The sequence below is a fragment of the Stomoxys calcitrans genome, chromosome 1, assembly GCF_963082655.1.
Source record: "Stomoxys calcitrans chromosome 1, idStoCalc2.1, whole genome shotgun sequence".
Lineage (NCBI taxonomy): Eukaryota > Metazoa > Arthropoda > Insecta > Diptera > Muscidae > Stomoxys > Stomoxys calcitrans.
Window position 1 is genome coordinate 258,386,630 of NC_081552.1, and position 18,066 is coordinate 258,404,695.

General features: G+C 36.9%; 1 protein-coding gene across 2 annotated transcripts; it reads left to right on the forward strand.

The window, feature by feature from the left end:
• The first annotated feature begins 126 nt into the window (after positions 1 to 126).
• LOC106084445 (high mobility group nucleosome-binding domain-containing protein 5) lies at positions 127 to 17,983 on the forward strand. 2 transcript variants are annotated; one of them, XM_013248126.2, is made up of 6 exons: positions 127 to 345; positions 420 to 587; positions 8,624 to 9,049; positions 10,632 to 10,746; positions 10,814 to 10,899; positions 16,893 to 17,983. In XM_013248126.2, exons 2-6 carry the CDS (start codon positions 540 to 542, stop codon positions 17,544 to 17,546), a joined length of 1,329 nt encoding a protein of 442 aa, XP_013103580.2. In that variant the 5' UTR covers positions 127 to 345; positions 420 to 539; the 3' UTR covers positions 17,547 to 17,983. The 2 variants fall into 2 exon arrangements, with proteins under 2 accessions (XP_013103580.2, XP_013103582.2); XM_013248128.2 differs by having other exon boundaries at positions 10,817 to 10,899.
• The last annotated feature ends 83 nt before the right edge of the window (positions 17,984 to 18,066 follow it).

The window sequence follows — 18,066 nt, forward strand, 5'->3', positions numbered from 1 at the left end:
GATATAGGTCCAGCATCTACCAGTAAATAATGGTCTCCATATTTTGTCGCGCGTCTTGTTGCTGCATGTAATCGAGAATAAAATATCGCGGCGACTTGTTACCACATGTAAAAACACCTCTATATGTCATCGAATTTCACTCTCGCAGCAATCTCTTGCCTTTATCCGCTACTTATTTAATTTATTTCATTTATTTATATGTGTTAAGTGGTTTAAAACAATTTTCGCAATAACAAATAAAGTAAAATCTATTGGTAAAGTGAAGAAGTCAGAGAAATTCGTGCGAGTCACCCTTCCCCTTCCCTCAAAAAACGTCATTAAAAAGTATCGAAAGCAAATTAATTTGTGAGTGAGAGAGAGAGAGAAACGGTCAGCAGAAGAATTAAAATCTAAAAATATTTCTTTTTTTCCTCAAAAAGCAAAGCATATATTTTGCAAAAAAGTCATATAGTCTGTGCATACACATCCAGTGCTGCTGATTGAAAATTTGTTTTTTGGATTACATTTGGAAGCGGAAGAGGAACAAATAACCACCCAACATGGTCCAAATTAAAGTGTACATCAGTGGAATGTCTGGTAACAAGGAGGTGAGGATGGATTATTATGATGTTATGTGGGCGGGGCAGTGATACCCTGCCATTCTGCCCGTTAAATGTTGGTTTTGTAATGTATAGAAACGTTGGACATTATGTTAATTAATATATGTATTCCATTCTTTTGTTTGGAATAGAAGAGTTTTGCGGTGGAAGGGGTAGCGATGGCTTTGTGTTCAGCTATATGTACTTTGTGTGTGTGTTGTTTTTTTTTTACAAGACAACCGTCCCAGTCATTCATTGCCATATGAGTACGTGTGTATATATGTACAATTTTCTGTGCAAATTCCTTCCGGAATTTTTGTTTGCTGTGTTCCATTATGTGCAGAGATTAGCAATTTAAAGAAGACAATGGCCGGCCACGGCCACCTTGCAATCATAATCTTGACTGCGGTGTTATTTTAACAGAGGTTAAGAAACTCAATTCGAAAGAATTCCAAGGGAGCAGCTACATACTCAAATTTATATACATACAGCATTCTTTTTTTGTCATAGTAAGCATTTCTTTTACCAATGAAGGAAACCTGTTTAATACATTTTATTGGTAAAGATGACGTACATCTATTTTCAAGCTGCGATGAAATAAAAAAAAACTGGTCTTTACACTGCTTATGTCCAATTTCAGCAGTCTTGCCGTTTGAATGCTTTTTCCACCAAGCAATTTTTCTAAGCACATTCACTACATTGTTTCTAGTCCTATCTGCATAAATTATTTAAGCCGGTAATTTGTTATGCATGTCGTAGGTACTGTTTTGATTTCTCATTCTATATGTAGGTAAAGGTACACAAAATATGGAGAGATTTAATTTGTGCATACAAATTCAATGTTTTGATGATTTCATTTGTCAAAGTTTTGAGGCAGATAACTTCTTTCGATTGTAAACGAGTATCCTCCGGTTATGTCAATTAACAACCCTTGGTTGGCAGCTAATATAAGAAGGAACCCCACCTAGAAAGATTGGCGTCGAGTTAGTAGCTTACACTGAAAACAATGTAAACATTCTATATGTATATGTATACATTGAGACTACATTGATTTTGATCATTACATTATAGCAGCAAAGTTTAGCATTCGTCTGAAGGTGGTGAGAAACTTTAGTCAAAAAGCAGCAAACAACAGGAGAATGGGCATAATCAATTCGACTGAACAAATCGACAAATCGAAATCGACTAATCGACTGTACTTGACCCGATAATATTACTACACAAACCCAAAGCATTGTCTGCTCTATGCAAAGGACTGGAAAGTCCTTGCCTGGATAGTAGAAGCTTCCCTCAAGCAGTCTGGTACTGCCGTAGAACTATATAATGGAATGATATCAGAAGAAAAGGAGTAAAAGTCTAAAATGTTTGCTGGAAACATATATATTGTACGTATATGATTCTACAGTGAAAAATATCTTGCCCTAAAGATACATTATATTATCGCCTTATCGGCATACAATTGCTTTTCCCTTCACCAGCTATCTATAATATTGTAGTATATGTATTTCAATAACTTCATATGTTCCACAAGTTATGTGACTCATTGAAAACAAGTGTGTAGAGATGTAATTTTCGCTTCTTAGCACCACCAACACCTACAGACAAATGACAACATTATTGATAATTAATAATGTGAATCATACATGCAATCTTTGCTCACACACACACACACACACACACATATATATACAGCAAAATAGTAATAACAAAAAAAAAAAAAACAATATGGTGGCAGAAAATTGTTTATAAGGAGTCAATTATGAGACTTAAATCTTACAAAAGTTTGTGTTTTTTTACTGCTACACGGAATGAAGACGAACGAAACTGTCAAAATTTCCCATTTCGCATTTCAGCAATAAGACAACTATCTTAGAAATATATTCGGGTGTATTTCAGGATTCATTTTCTCTCTCTCTCTTTAAACAACTTGTTGTTTAAATGCGGATGAAGTGTCAACCTTACATAAATTTTAAATGTAAGTTTCCTCTCATAAAACCTAAGAATTTTTCTACTTTTCTGCACCAGGATATTACCAACAACGATGGCAACAACCATCGTGGAATAAACGGTAATTGAGAATATAGGAAACCTGATTGGATTGGTAGAGGTTTAAGAGATCAGATGCTTGAGACGACACTTGAGGCCGAATGCGAGACAGCGACGGCCGTGTATTGATCAACTCTGGTTGTTGTTGTATCAGTGTGTTGTGCACTGAGGCGGCAGCCCTTGTTGATGAACGACTCTCTCGACGAACGGCTGCCATGGCATTGATGGAATTCTGGTATTGCCATCTGGTAGTTCAGGCTACACGGATGATACAAATAGAAGAAAGAGTCCAACAAACAGGACGGTGGTTCACGAAAAAGGACAGTTTGAGGACGGGGTGATGCGTGATGGGTCACAGTGGAGTAAGGGGGAATGACGATTTGTCCGTGACAGTGAGAGAGCTGCTCCCAGTAAATTCTGTGAATCCGAAGCCTTTTGGGGCAAAGCAGTCCGAGTCAAGAGATTGAGTGAATTTGATTTTAAACCTTCTATGGTTTCTAAGGAAAATTTTCTTAGTATTTGTTGTGATTTCGATTTTGGTGGGAGGTATTTTTTTTTTGGATCATAAATTAACGCACCCTCATATCTATATATATATATTTTGGACAACCCAATATATATATATTGGGTTGCCCAATAAGTAATTTCGGTTTTTTAAAAGAAAGTAAATGCATTTTTAATAAAACTTAGAATGAAATTTAATCAAATATACTTTTTTTACACTTTTTTTCGAAAGCAAGCTAAAATTAACAGCTGATAACTGACAGAAGAAAGAATGCAATTACAGAGTCACAAGCTGTGAAAAAAAATTTCAACGCCGACTATATGAAAAATCCGCAATTACTTTTTGGGCAAACCAATATATACATATCTTTGTAAGTATGTATATTAGAGCCATGAACACATTTGAACTGATTTTGATGCAATCAAATGAAATATTCATCAAACTGATTTTGATGAATATTTCATTTGAGATCAAAAAATATGACTTTTTCTGAGACAGAGTACATTAAGTTGCCACATCAATCAGGTAACTCAAAGTTTCTTGCGATAAGAAAAACTAGAATAAGAGAAAACTTTTAAAGAACTAGGCACAAGATTTCAAACCCGAAAAACTCTGACCAAAAAATATTGCTTGTATATTGACGAACGAAAAATCGGTATTTCTATTTGTACACTCCGAATCGGATTTAAGAAGAAAATACTATTCACCAAGATCTCCGGGTTGTCCACTTTCCATGATTTATAAAAATATAAAACTCTACGTAGATTGATGAAATCATGAAAAGAACAACCATAGAATTCAGATGTGAGTAGATAAGATTTTTGTTTGTTTTCACATACAGGACAGAACATTGATTAGGCGTTGCTCTTAATGACAAATTACGTTTCCCGAGATTAATATGGGTATCATATAGCCTGGAACTTTGAGCTCCAATCTGTATGCTTCGTTATCACGAGAAGCTTAGCTGGGAGCTACCGGGTCCACAGGTTGCGGAGAGTGAAATGCTCCCTACGGAGTAGCTGCAACTGCAGTCGCGGACAATCAGCGGTATAGAGTAGAGATTCTCAGTGGGAGGCCGGCTGGTGCCTATGATACTCGATACGACAAGGCGAGTTATTGGCGGCTTTAAATAAACAATGACCATTATTTTCCCGCCGGCTGGTGCCTATGATACTCGATACGACAAGGCGAGTTATTGGTGCCTTTAAATATGTTCCCCCGGCGATCGGTCGTATAGACCGGAGCAAACTTGCTCGCCTTTAAAGGCTTGACGAGCATCGCCACCTCCACATGCAAATGTGGCTACAACAACAACAACAAATTATGTTTTAACATCTATAATGATAATGTAATCAGACTTTTTTATTTGGCATCGCGTTAACTTTACAGTACAGACCTAGTGCTGCCTCGTCCCATTAAGGAGAAATTAGTTCATGCGTTGAAAGTGCCACATATTCTTTATTGCATCGAGGAATACTTTGGCACAACTGGCGAAAATATGAGGAAATTAAGCTAACAGTAAATAGAGTAGTCCGATACTTTTTCTCTTTGAGACGTTTCGATCACATCTCTTCTCATGTCTAGCCCTTTTAAAGTTATGAGTGAATACAGCTAAGACTAAGGCTTTGCTTTTTAAACCCTATACTTATTTGAGTCGTATATTAAACATTCATATTGATGGTCAATCAGTTGAGTTGGTTGACAACTTAAAATGCTTTGGCGTTACTTTTGAGAGAAGGCTTGATTTTTCTGACCATATAAGTAATGTGTTTAAAAAGGTCCTAATTTCACTACTTCGTTTATATAGCGTAAATATGTATCTTCCAATCAGTGTGAAAAGAAGAATTGCTTTTGCATTACTCATGTCAGATCTTTGTTACGGTATTGAGGTCTATGCGGCAAAGTCCCAAAGTAATTTTTCGGGGACATATAATATGATTCTTCGTTTTGTGTATAATCTCCGTAGATATGATCGTGTGTCAGATTACGGAAAACTATTTTTAGGAGTACCGTTTTCTGATTTTGTGAATATTAAAGTGTTAGTTAAAGCAGTAGGTTTTCATTTTCTAGGTCAAGTAGAAATCCACAAATATTATTACCACGGATCTCTGCAAGTGTTGCAGAACGTTGTTTTGTACTTCGGGTTGCGAGGATTTAGAATACAATGCCATATAGGTTCAGATTTAGATGTAGCTCCCATATAAACCGATCTCCCGATTTGACTTCTTGAGCCCCTGCAAGCCGCAATTTTTGTCCGATTTGGCTGAAAGTTTGCATGTAGTTTTCTGTTTCAACAACTGTGCTAAGTACGCTCTAAATCTTCTTCAGGTTTATAACCTGAAATAGCTCCCATATAAACCGATCTCCCTACTTGGCTTCTTGAGCCCCTGAAAGCAGCAATTTTTGTCCGATTTGGCTGAAATTTTGAACGTAGTGTTCCGTCTTCCAACTTCCAATAGCTGTGCCAAGTACGGTCCAAATCGGTCTATAACCTGATATAGCTCCCATATAAACCGATCTTCTCATATGATTTCTTGAGCCCCTGGAAGCCACAATTTTTGTCCGATTTGGCTGAAATTGAACATGCGATGTTTTGTCAGGACTTCCAAGAACTGTGCCAAATACGCTCTTAATCGGTTTATAACCTGACATAGCTCCCATATAAACCAATCTCCCGAATTGACTTCTTGAGCCCTTACAAGCCACAATTTTTATCCGATTTGGTTGAAATTTAGCATGTTGTGTTTTGTTAGGACTTCCAAGAACTGTGCCAAATACGCTCTTAATCGGTTTATAACCTGACATAGCTCCCATATAAACCAATCTCCCGAATTGACTTCTTGAGCCCTTACAAGCCACAATTTTTATCCGATTTAACTGAAATTTAGCATATTGTGTTTTGTTACTACTTTCAACAACTGTACTAAGTACGGTTCAAATCGTTCTATAACCTAAAATAGCTGTCATATAAAGCCGTAAATTTCGCCCGATTTCGTTAAATGTTGCACATGCTTTCCAACAACTGTGCCAAGTACGGTCCATATAATTATGCCCTTCAACAAAACTTATCTTATATATAAAAATCAATTTGTGTTTGTTTGATTGTTTGTTCCGTATAGACTCAGAAACGGCTGAACCGATTTTCTTGAATAATGGTGCATAATGATCCCGTGGTGAAAATAGGGTACTAAATTTTTTGATATCTTAAGGGGGGAACGGACTCTCCCCCTTACCCTAATTTTCAGAAATGCCAGATCTCGGAGATGGGTGGTGCGATTTAAGCGAAATTTTGTGTGATCTCTTATAGTAAACTACAAACAATAATTTGGTATCCAAATTTTCTAGGGGGGGCGCCCCACCCCCAAAATCTACCAAATGTATATATACACCAAACACGACAATATGGGACTCAAATGAAAGGTATTTAAGATTAGAAAATGTTTCTGATATCCAATTGTCAGAACAAGTGTTTGGGAAACCACGTGCAGAATACGAATCTGATATAAAAATGTGGGAGCCGCCCCTCCCCAAAAACATCCCGAAAAAAGGACAAATTTACGACCATAGCAATATGGGGCTCAAATGAAAGGTCTGAAAAATATTTTCAAAGACAAATCACTGAAAGACCGCCCCATCCCCCAAAAAACCCTCCAAACCGACTATGGAAAAATTGGGCTCAAAAGAAAGGTATTTGGGATTAGACCATGAATCTGACATTAACATAGAGCACAGTTGGTGGACCACCCCACTCCCCAAAACACCCCTAAATCGGGCATATTTACCAACCAAGTCAATGTGGGGCTTAAATGAAAGGAATTTGGAGTAGAGCAAGAATTAATACTCACTTTCGGGACCAATTTTCTGGTGGTCTACCCCTTTCCCAAAATACCCCACAAACAGCTATTTATACTGACCATCGTAATATGGGGTGTAGAATACGAATTAGATATCCAAATGTAAGACCATGGATTTAAGGCACCACCCCTTCCCCAAAACACCCCCCAAAGGGTAAAAATTTGTCGACCATGCCAATATGTGGCTCAAATGAAAGGTATTTGAGTTAAGAAAACGAATTTGATAACCAATTTGGGACCATGTGTTTGGGGGGCCCCTCATCCTGTAAACTCCCCCCAATGGCAATATGGGGTTTAAATAAATGGTATTTGAGAGAAGAGCACGATGCTGATATTTTTCAGGGCCAAGTGTCTGGGGGACCACCTCACCCCCGAAAACACCCCTAAACTCGACATCATGAGAATATCGGGCTGAAATAAAGTATTTTAAGAATGGAGTACACCTTACATTCAAACTTAAATGCGTAGACCAACAAAGATCACATGGGATTCAGACAATTATATTGTTAAACTATTGGGTTGCCCAAAAAGTAATTGCGGATTTTTCATATAGTCGGCGTTGACAAATTTTTTCACAGCTTGTGACTCTGTAATTGCATTCTTTCTTTTGTTAGTTCTCAGCTGTTAGTTCTCAGCTGTTATTTTTAGCTTGCTTTAGAAAAAAAAGTGTAAAAAAAATATATTTGATTAAAGTTCATTCTAAGTTTTATTAAAAATGCATTTACTTTCTTTTAAAAAATCCGCAATTACTTTTTGGGCAACCCAATATTTGTCAAGCGATATACTATTTTCTTAGCATGGTATCTCTCTAAAAGCTCTTTCATTGTCGAAAATAAATATTCCAAGGAAAATTTTGTTGCGGCCCGGCCCGGGCCCGGTCTATCTAGTATAATATAAACTAGAATATTTTAGCCTAGTTCGAGTTCATGTTGTGGAAATAGCTCAGTAATTACATCCTAGTTTCTACTCGTATTTATGGCCTCTTAAGGGACTAGATCCATTGGTATAGTTCTTTGGAGTCTTCTGGTGACTGGATAGTTTCGAAAAATATGGTTTAAGTCAGAGTTAACGTGACTCTGTAGTTTGTTCGTATGTTTCAGGGCGTGGATGGATATTTCTTTCGATATTGTCCTCATTCCTAAGTCTCTGTGTAGTTCGGTGTTTTGTATGTACCAAGTATTAAATTTTTTACAATCCCAAGGCAGCCGGTTGTACGTACCGGATTGACCCGATGAAGTCCTTCATCGTCAAGGGCTGCCGCCACAGTGTACAACACACTGCTACAACAACAACAACATTAAATTTTTAGTTTTTTGGATCTTTTCTACTTCATTCTTGGCAGCGCAACCCCAAAGCTGTATTCCGTAGGCCCATATTGGTTTGATCATTATACAAAATAAGTTTATTTTGAATCGATAATCTATTGTCAACTGGCATCCAGTACAATTCGGAGAATTTTATTTTTGAATTAAAATAAAAAAACCATAAAATTTAGTTTTCGACGCTTACATAATTTTCGCGAGAAGGGGGCTCGATATATTCAAATGACCAACTGTAGCAAAATCATACGACAAAACAAATATAATTTTGGAGTTGTCTTCATTTCATTTGTTTTTCTTTTTGTCATTTTCCAATTGTAGGTGAAAAAACGCCAGCAACGTGTTCTTATGATACTGGAGAGCAAAAATATTGAATATGAGGCTATTGATATAACCGAACCTGGCCGTGAGGCCGATAAGGAATTCATGCAGAACAAATCAACCAGCAATGGGGCTACAGTTAGTGATCCCGAACCAAGACATGCCTTGCCACCACAGATTTTCAACGAAGAAGAATACTGTGGAGATTATGATGCCTTCGATATGGCCAATGAAATTGATACATTGGAACAGTTCTTGAAAGTAGCGCCACCGGTGGTTGAAACGCCACCCGAAGAAAGTGCAAAGCAAGAAAATGGAGAGGCGAAAACCAACGGTGCCGATGAGGCTGGCGAAAACAAGGAAAACGAAGGTGAAGAATCAGCAGAGGATAAAACTGCCAAGGATGCCGAAGGCGAAAATGCTGAGGTTTGAAACTTGTATTCTTTTTGGTTGATTTAGAGCTGATAAAAGAATTGATAATTTTAAGTACATACGAGTACATAATTGCAAAGCAACAAAGTGTTTTATGTGAACTTAACAGCAATTCTCAATTAAAATAAGAATGATTTAGACAGCACTACTATAACTTCTACTACCAAGACATCCACTTACACTTACACTTACACACGTAACATTTCCACTGACCCCATTTTACATGATGTCCTCTTCGAAACTCACTATCTCCTTGATTCGTTTTTTTTAGAGTTTATTTATTTAGTTTTTTTTTAGTTTATTTTTAATTTGTTTTTTTGCTTCCCATTCCATTTAACACGAAACAACATCAAAAACTATGCTTAAAGTATTTTATTACTATACTACATATATACAATGATTAATTACATACATAATTAATACATAGAATACAAACAAACAAACAACATACATAAGCTATGTAATATTAAAATATTACACAACATACATAGATACTTCTAAAATATATAAAACAATCAAAAAAAAATTAATAAAAAATTTTATTTTAAAAAATTAACACCGTATAACCACTGTAACGCATTGGAAATAAATTACGCTTTAGATTTTGTAAATAACAACACACACACATACAACTGAAGTTGAGAACCGCAAAACACCCAAGCTCAAGTTATATTTATAAGGTGGGGTCAATAGACCAAAAGAAAAATCACCATTAGAGAAATTTTTGGTTGCAGCCAAGAAACCTGTCCCCACTAGGGAAATGGTGGTGTGGACAACAAGTTTATTATAACTTTATGTTTTTTTTTTCGCTAAACTAAAGCTTCTCTAGCGCTTGTTTTGCCAAACTCTGTTCGACAATACAGTTAAAAGCTAAAAACAAGCTCTCGCATTTCTTACGGCAATGGAAATTTCGAAAACGCTTATTCTAAAAACACATTTGGCAGTTACCGACACTTGACTACCTTATAAATATAACCTGTTACAAACGGAGGGGTTTGTGATGGACACTCAGAATATTTACAATTGAAGAGTCTCCGTTGGCCCAAGTCTCAGATGAGGAGAGACTTTGAAATTCGTAAATAGGTTGGGTCAACAACAGCAACTTCGTCAACATGTAGTCCTGGAGAATGTGCAACCGCAGCAAGAATCTTTAGTTTTAGTGGGCTTTCTCTGCAATCAAACTCCGGCTAGATGACAGGCAAGCAACAATGCACGCGCTTTCTGTGTAATTGGACAAGAACGAAATAGATCGAAACCATCATGCATATCCAGTAAGCCAAAACAACCACTCATATATAGATGAGGGATCACAACAATCAACAGATGGGCAAAGTGTAAACTAATTTTGCACTTATTTCTCTTTTTTATATGCGCGTTCGTTCGTGCGTCCTCTTTCTGTCTTCTATCTCTTGCTCTATCTATTGCTCTCTATATGCGCTCTGCATGCTTACTTTAATGCTACGATAACTGTAATTAGCGTCGCCAAAAAATCGCCACTGCAATTATGCGCCCCTCTTTGCGTCAAGCTGCCACAAAGCTCATCGTTGTAATGAAAGTTTCCGTACAATTTTTCAAGAATGCTGACAAAACTGAGGACAAAGAGAATGGTGAAGGTGAAGGCGATGATGAAACCAAAGAGGGAGACGACAAAAAAGACGGGGAATCAGGCGAAACGGAAGACAAAGAAAAAGGTAATTAATGTGCAAAGTCAAATGAGATCTGAAAAATCTGATGACCTCTGGTGTATATATTTCAAAGAAGAAGACGGCGAAGCTGAAGCATCAACTGAGGATAAAAAAGATGCGGATGCAGATGATGGTAAAAAAGAAGAAGATGACACAGAGGTTCGTGTGATGGGACAACTATTTATTGTCGGATTTTGTTTGTTTCGTATTGCATGCATAACATTATTAAGGGATTTCCTATTTTCATTTTTAATAATTCTCTACAGGTTGTGACTAAAATGTGTATTTTGCAATTGTGGAACTTAATTCCCCACAGCTTTATTTGACTTTGCAAATATTTTTTTTAATTCAAGCCATTTTTTACTTAGTTACTAGCTTAATTAGCTTTGCTTTGTTGGTTAACCTAAATTCCAGAAAATTTTATTCAACAATCAAGCCCAACACGTTTCATCCGTAAGATGAACACCACATCAAGAGTACACACCGCAATCACCACACACATCAGTTGCGGTTCAAATGGGGAAAAGATCCAATAAATGAACGATCCTCGTCGCCCTTGACCTATCAAAGGTATTTGAGACGATCAATCACCATGACAATCCATATACGCGAAGAGATTCAGATCCTTAAGATTACAAATCATTCAGCCCTATTCTGAATAAAAATTCCCTGGGAGTTTTTTTCCCTACCCTTGACCCATCAAAGGTATTTGAGACGATCAATCACCATGAAAATCCATATAAGCGAAGAGATCAAGGTCCTTAAGATTAAAAATCATTCAGCCCTATTCTGAATAACAATTCCCTGGGAGTTTTTTTCCCTACCCTTGACCTATCAAAGGTATTTGAGACGATCAATCACCATGACAATCCATATACGCGAAAAGATCAAGGTCCTTAAGATTAAAAATCATTCAGCCCTATTCTGAATAACAATTCCCCGGGAGTTTTTTTCCCTACCCTTGACCCATCAGAGGTATTTGAGACAATCAATCACCATGACAATCCATATACGCGAAGAGATCATGGTCCTTAAGATTAAAAATCATTCAGCCCTATTCTGAATTACAATTCCCTGGGAGTTTTTTCTCTACTCCATTTTCCCCTATTCTGAATAAAAATTTCCTGGGAGTTTTTTTTTCCAACTCCCTTTTCCCTAATTCTATACAAACTTGGAAAAAGGGAAATGTCTCCCAGGGAAAATGTAGGTATTCTGAATGGAAATAAAAGGGAGAATGAGAGATAAAATTTGGGAAAATTCCCCTAAACATATGGAAGTGTGTTAGTTAAAAAATTATGAATTTAATTGTTTTTTTTTTTTTTTAATTAAAATTGCTACCTCTTCTTACTATTTACGAATAATTTTAGTATGTACGGAAAATATTTTTCACTTCACTTTCATCAAAAACAAGTAAAAATTTTGTTAGGTTCTACCGGCTTAAATATGTCATGTACCCACCACAGAGGGTTTGCATAGGTTTTTCAGATTTATTGACAATAAAAGACAAGAATTCAAGAAATGGTATGTGGTTCATATTGTAATATTCTTAGACCTATATGTGTATAAAGAGATGTTGCCAAGTGATACCAAAAGGAGGTCCCTTATTAATGAGCTTCAAGTAGAATCGGGCAGCACTCATTGATATGCAAGAGTTATTCTGCCTGTTTATTACACTACACTTCAGACCATCAATTGCTCAAGAATACTTGGTGCCACATTTGGCAACAGTTGCGCCACAGGAATATTAATAAATCCATATTCCAACAGCCGTCCCAAACGGAAACGTCGATTAGATATTCAAGTTCACAGAAATATCGTAGCAGGCAACAACATACCAATTGGTATGTTGTTGTTGTTGTAGCAGTGCGTTGTATACTAAGGCCGCAGCCCTTGTCGATGAAAGACTGCATCGAGTCAATCCGGAACGTACAACCGGCTGCCATCGGATATACATAGGTATCAAATATGTGGTGCATATTTTAATATTCATAGACCTATATGTGTATAAAGAGATGTTGCTAAGTGATACTAAAAGGAGGTCTCTTATTAATGAGCTTAAAGTAGAATCGGGCAGAATTCATTGATATGCAAGAGTTCTTCTGCCTGTTTATTACATTACACTTCAGATCAAAAATTGCTCAAGAATACTTGGTGCAACATTTACGCCACAGGAATATTAAGAAATCCATATGTCAACAGCCGTCCCAACCAACAGAAAAGCTGCCGCCGCTCGGAAATGTCGATTAGATATTCAAGTTCTTGCTGCATACATATGTAGGTCTTTTGATTAAGCAGCTTATCTGGCAGACCATCACACCATTCATGACGACATAGTGGAAACAAATCTCTACATTACTCACTTAAGTAGTTTTGCCCAAGAACGATCCGGTAGATTCAGCCATCAAAACTCCTTTTGGCAAGGGAATACACCAACCTCCACCAGACCACTCTGGATGCATCTCATTCAAGCCAACGGTTGTTGGATGAAGACGCAAAGTTGTTATCACAACACAGAAATATCGTGGCAAGCTTTAGCAAAGAGCGTAAGAAAGAAGAAGAGCTAGCATTAGAGCCCAATTCGGGATGACGAGTGACAAAGTTTAAAGACTCAACATGTTTGAATTTCTTACGATATTTCGTTTTTTCCTTTTACGCCAACTTTCGGTTGCAAAGAAACGAAGCAAAATACGAAAAAAATGTTCGAACGAATGCCCGAATCAAAACAGAATAACCAGAAATCTCAATGTGAATCCAATTGGAATACATGAGAAATGTTGTGCCTTTAACGCGAGTTATTTTACGGTATAGGTAAGACAAAGCAGAAACCCTCTCTTCTTCTTTCTCATGCTCTTTGGGCTTTAGGCCGTAATAAATAATAAAACAAACATTACAAAAGGAATACTAAACTTGTTTGTAAACTTTGTTAACACCCATTATAACTTCTTTTTGGTTATTTTTCCATTTTATGTTCTCTTTTTCAAAAAATAATAGTCAAATGTTTATCCAAAATAAAACAGCTGAAGCAAAACAGCTGTTTTCGAAAATTCGAAATTCTCTCTCTTAAATTTTGCCTCTCCCCATTTAAACAGAATAGGAGAATTGAGCTGATTGTGAACTTTTGACGAAATAATTTCTCCTAAGCAGACAAGGGATCTCCTTTATGTTGCCAAATTCGAACGGTTTGCCGCAGAACAACACCACTTAGTAGAGAAGTTTACACGCCTGATTACCTAAGGTAAATACCTCTCAAGTGTCGCCAGCACTAGGAGAGAATATCAACGGCTGAAGATTGTTTCTTATGTTCCTCGCGGAAATTGAACCCAGGGGTTCAGCGACAAAGACAGACATGCAAAACTCTGAGCTAGTGTGACGCCTTATATATGTTTTAGGAGCCGTTAAAAAATTACCTAAAATTGAATCGATTGCAAAAATGTACATATTTATTTTTATACGCACTAGAGTAGGATAGGGGGTTTATTCATTTAGTCATTCCGTTTGTGACACATCTTAATATCACTTTCCGACCCTACAAAGTAAAATTCTAAGACGATTTAACGATGTCCGTCTGTCTATCCGTCCGTCTGTTGTAATCACTCTAGTGCCTTCAAAAATTGATATATTAAGCTGAAATTTGGCACAGATATGTCTTTTTGATGCACACTGGTGAAGTCCTTGAACGGGCCAAATCGGACCATATTTGGATATAGCTGCTATATAGACCGATTTTCCGGTAAAGGGTCTAATGCCCATATCCGATTTTGCTGAAATTTGAAACAGTGGGTAGTTTAAGGCTTCCCGACAACTGACCCAAATATGGTTCAGATCGGACTATATTCAGATATAGCTATCATATAGACCGATCTCCTGGTAAAGGATCAGAAGACCATAAAAGATTTATTTATTACCCGATTACGGTGAAATTTGCAACAGAGGGTTATTTTAATCCTCCCAACACCTGACTTAAATATGGATCAGATCGGACTATATTTAGATATAGCTGCCGTACAGACCGATCTCCCGATAAAGGGTCTGAAGGCCATAAAAGCTTTATTTTTTATTCGATTTCGCTGAAGTTTAGAATAGTGCGCAGTTTTAAGCCTCCCAATATATGATCCAAATATGGTACAGATCGCACTATATTTAGATATAGCTGTCATATAGACCTTTCTTCCGATAAAGGGTCTGAAGCCCATAGAAGCTTTATTTTTTATTCGATTTCGCTGAAATTTAGAATAGTGCGCAGTTTTAAGCCTCCCAATATACGATCCAAATATGGTACAGATCGGACTATATTCAGATATAGCTGTCATATAGACCGATCTTCCGATAAAGGGTCTGACGCCCATAGAAGCTTTATTTTTTAACCGATTTCGGTAAAATTTTAATCAGTGAGTTATTTTTAGCCTCCTGACACCCCACCTAAATATGGTTCAGTTCGGACTATATTTAGATATAGCTACCATGTACACCGATCTTCCGATAAAGGGTCTGAAGTCCATAGAAGCTTTATTTTTTAACGGATTTCGCTAAAATTTTAAACAGAGGGTTATCTTAAGCCTCCTGACACCCGACCTAAATATGGTTCAGTTCGGACTATAGTTAGATATAGCTACCATATAGACCGATCTGTCGGTAAGGGGACTGAAGCCCATTATAGCTTTAAATAAAGCTATCCCGATTTCGCTGAAATTTTAAACAGTGAGTTTTTCTGAGCCTCACGATATTCGACCTTAATATGGTTCAGATCGGTTTACAATTGGATATATCTGCCAAAAACACCATTAATTTTGTTCTACAAAATTGAATAGTGACATATATATTAGGTCACTCAATGTCCGTGCCGAATTTGGGTGCTTAAGTTATCAAATTTTCACCGGATTGTGAGGAAATGGGGTTTACATATATACCCGAGGTGGTGGGTATCCAAAGTTCGGCCCGTCCGAACTTAATGCCTTTTTACTTGCTTGAAAAAGAATTCGATCATTTTCTCTGCATTTCTAAAACCGAGTACAAATGTCGTGCTGCTGATCGATACCTACAATGCATTGTTATACAGAACCAAAAAGAAAGTCGAATTTAAAAAATAATCCTAATAATCAGAAAATAGCGATTGTTTTTTTTTAATAGCTTCGATCATGGGATGGGCATATACTAACATCGTAATTCCGTTTGTAGCTCATCTCGATTGTCTGGACATTCTTAGCCTATTTAGACTTTAGACTTGTCCGTCCGCCTGTCTGTATGTTGAAAACACCTTAACTTTCGAAGGACTAAAGGTAGGTGCTTCAATGTCCATGCTTCTCATATATAAACTTCTCCCATTTAACTTAACAGGGGAAGCACTTTTATCCGCTTTGGCTGAAATTTTGCATATAGTTTTATGACTTACAACAACCATGTTAAGTATGGACGAAATTGGTATTGCTGACATATAAACCGATCTCTCGATTGCAATTCTTGTGCAATTATTATCCGGTTTGGATTAAATTTTGCACGTAACATTTTATTGTGCCAAGTATGGTCCAAATCGGTGCATAATCCGATATAGCGCCCATATAAACTGATCGCCCAATTTGACTTCTTGAGCTTCTAGAGGACGCACTTACTATCCGATTTTGTTAAAATTATGAACGTGTGATTTTTTTGTATGACTTCTGACAACCATGACAAGTACGGTTCATATCGGTCTATAACTTGACATAGCTCAATGCCATGGCAGCTGGTTGTACGTACCGGATTGACATCGATAGAATCATTCATCGGCAAAGGCCTCAGTGTCCAACACACTGCTACAACAACAACAACTTGACATAGCTCCCATATACATATTTGAAAAGGTCATTCAGAGAACTTGTCACATGCGATCCATGGCGGAGGCTATATAAGATTTGGCCACTACCAACTAAAAGCGCTGTTTATTACTTGTTTTTGTTTAAAAACTAATTATTACGAAGCCTTTAGCAGGTGCCTTAATTTTACTGCTTAACTGTTTTTTAAACTTTCCCAGCAGCTGCAGTAACAATCGATTTTGCATGTTTATGATGGTTTATTTCAAATTTATTCGCATGAGTTGTATTTCTAAATCCCCAATATTTTGTTTCCATTACAAACTACACAACAAACCTGATATTCATATCATTCCATTGCCGCAGAGTCCTGAAAACAAAGAAAATAAGGATTCACAAGAAAAGAATGAGGATGATGAGGAAAAAGAAAAAGAAGAAGATGAGGAAAAAGAAAATGAAGAAGATGAGGAAAAAGAAGATGAAAAGGATAATGACACAAATGAAACGAAGGATGGCAATAATACTGAATCAACAGAGAATGAAAAGAAAGAGGATAAATCTGGAAAAGAAGGTGAATCTTCAGCAGAAGAAAGCGAAGAAGAGGAAGATGATGCAAGTAAAAAAGAAGAAAGTGAGAAAAATAATGATGACGAAGAAGTAAAGGACGAGAAAAAGGATTCTGACGATGTCGAAGAAAAATTGGATGAGAAGGAATCTGAAGCTAAAGAGGAGGAGGACGAAAAGGAGAAGGAGGAGAAGGAAAAGGAGGAGAAGGACGAAGAAGGTAAAGATGAATCCAGCGAGGCCCAGGAAGACAACAAACAAACTGACAAAGATGACGAGGAAACGAAAGAGCAAGATGATAAAAGCGAAACAGACACCAAAGAAGAAGAAAATAAAGCAAGTGCCGATGAAGAGAAGGAAGAAGCTGCCGATTCAGACGACAAAAAAGAAACAGAAGAAAAAGAAAAGTCAACAAAAGAGGATGAATCATCGGAAGAAGAGGAAGACGAAGAGTAGTAAATCTCTGTTGATAGGCCACCTAATATTCATGACTGATTTCATACAAAAACCTGCCCGCATGACTAATACCCCTATTAATGTACTGCTACTTTTAATATATTCAATACGTCTATACATAAATATCTTACATTCAACTCAAAAAGATGTATATTGCACACACCCGTCTTATGCCAATTTTCTGCACCTCTTCTATGGTCTTACGAGGAACCACATGTTATGTAGCCCGCACTCAACATGAATATCAACGAAATCAAATCATCAACACCACAAGATGCTCTTCTCACCCACACATACATATGTAAATGTTAATAATTGACACATTATGTACTATTTATCTATCTATTGATCATCACCCTCTATCCATGGTTACTAAATCAACACGTCCTTGTAAATACGTATATGCAATAAAAGTTAAGATTTAATAGTAATTAAAACATTGAAACAAACAAACAAACTAAAAAAGAAACTGAACAAAAAAAGCATTAAAAATCTATTTGAGAAATATTGTTTTTATATT

Excerpts from the sequence above, each read along its gene's own strand:
- LOC106084445 (XM_013248126.2), top strand. The coding sequence starts at position 540 with ATGGTCCAAATTAAAGTGTACATCAGTGGAATGTCTGGTAACAAGGAG. Across the intron at positions 9,050-10,631 it reads CCGAAGGCGAAAATGCTGAG|AATGCTGACAAAACTGAGGA; the intron begins GTTTGAAACTTG and ends CAATTTTTCAAG. Across the intron at positions 10,900-16,892 it reads AAGAAGAAGATGACACAGAG|AGTCCTGAAAACAAAGAAAA; the intron begins GTTCGTGTGATG and ends CCATTGCCGCAG.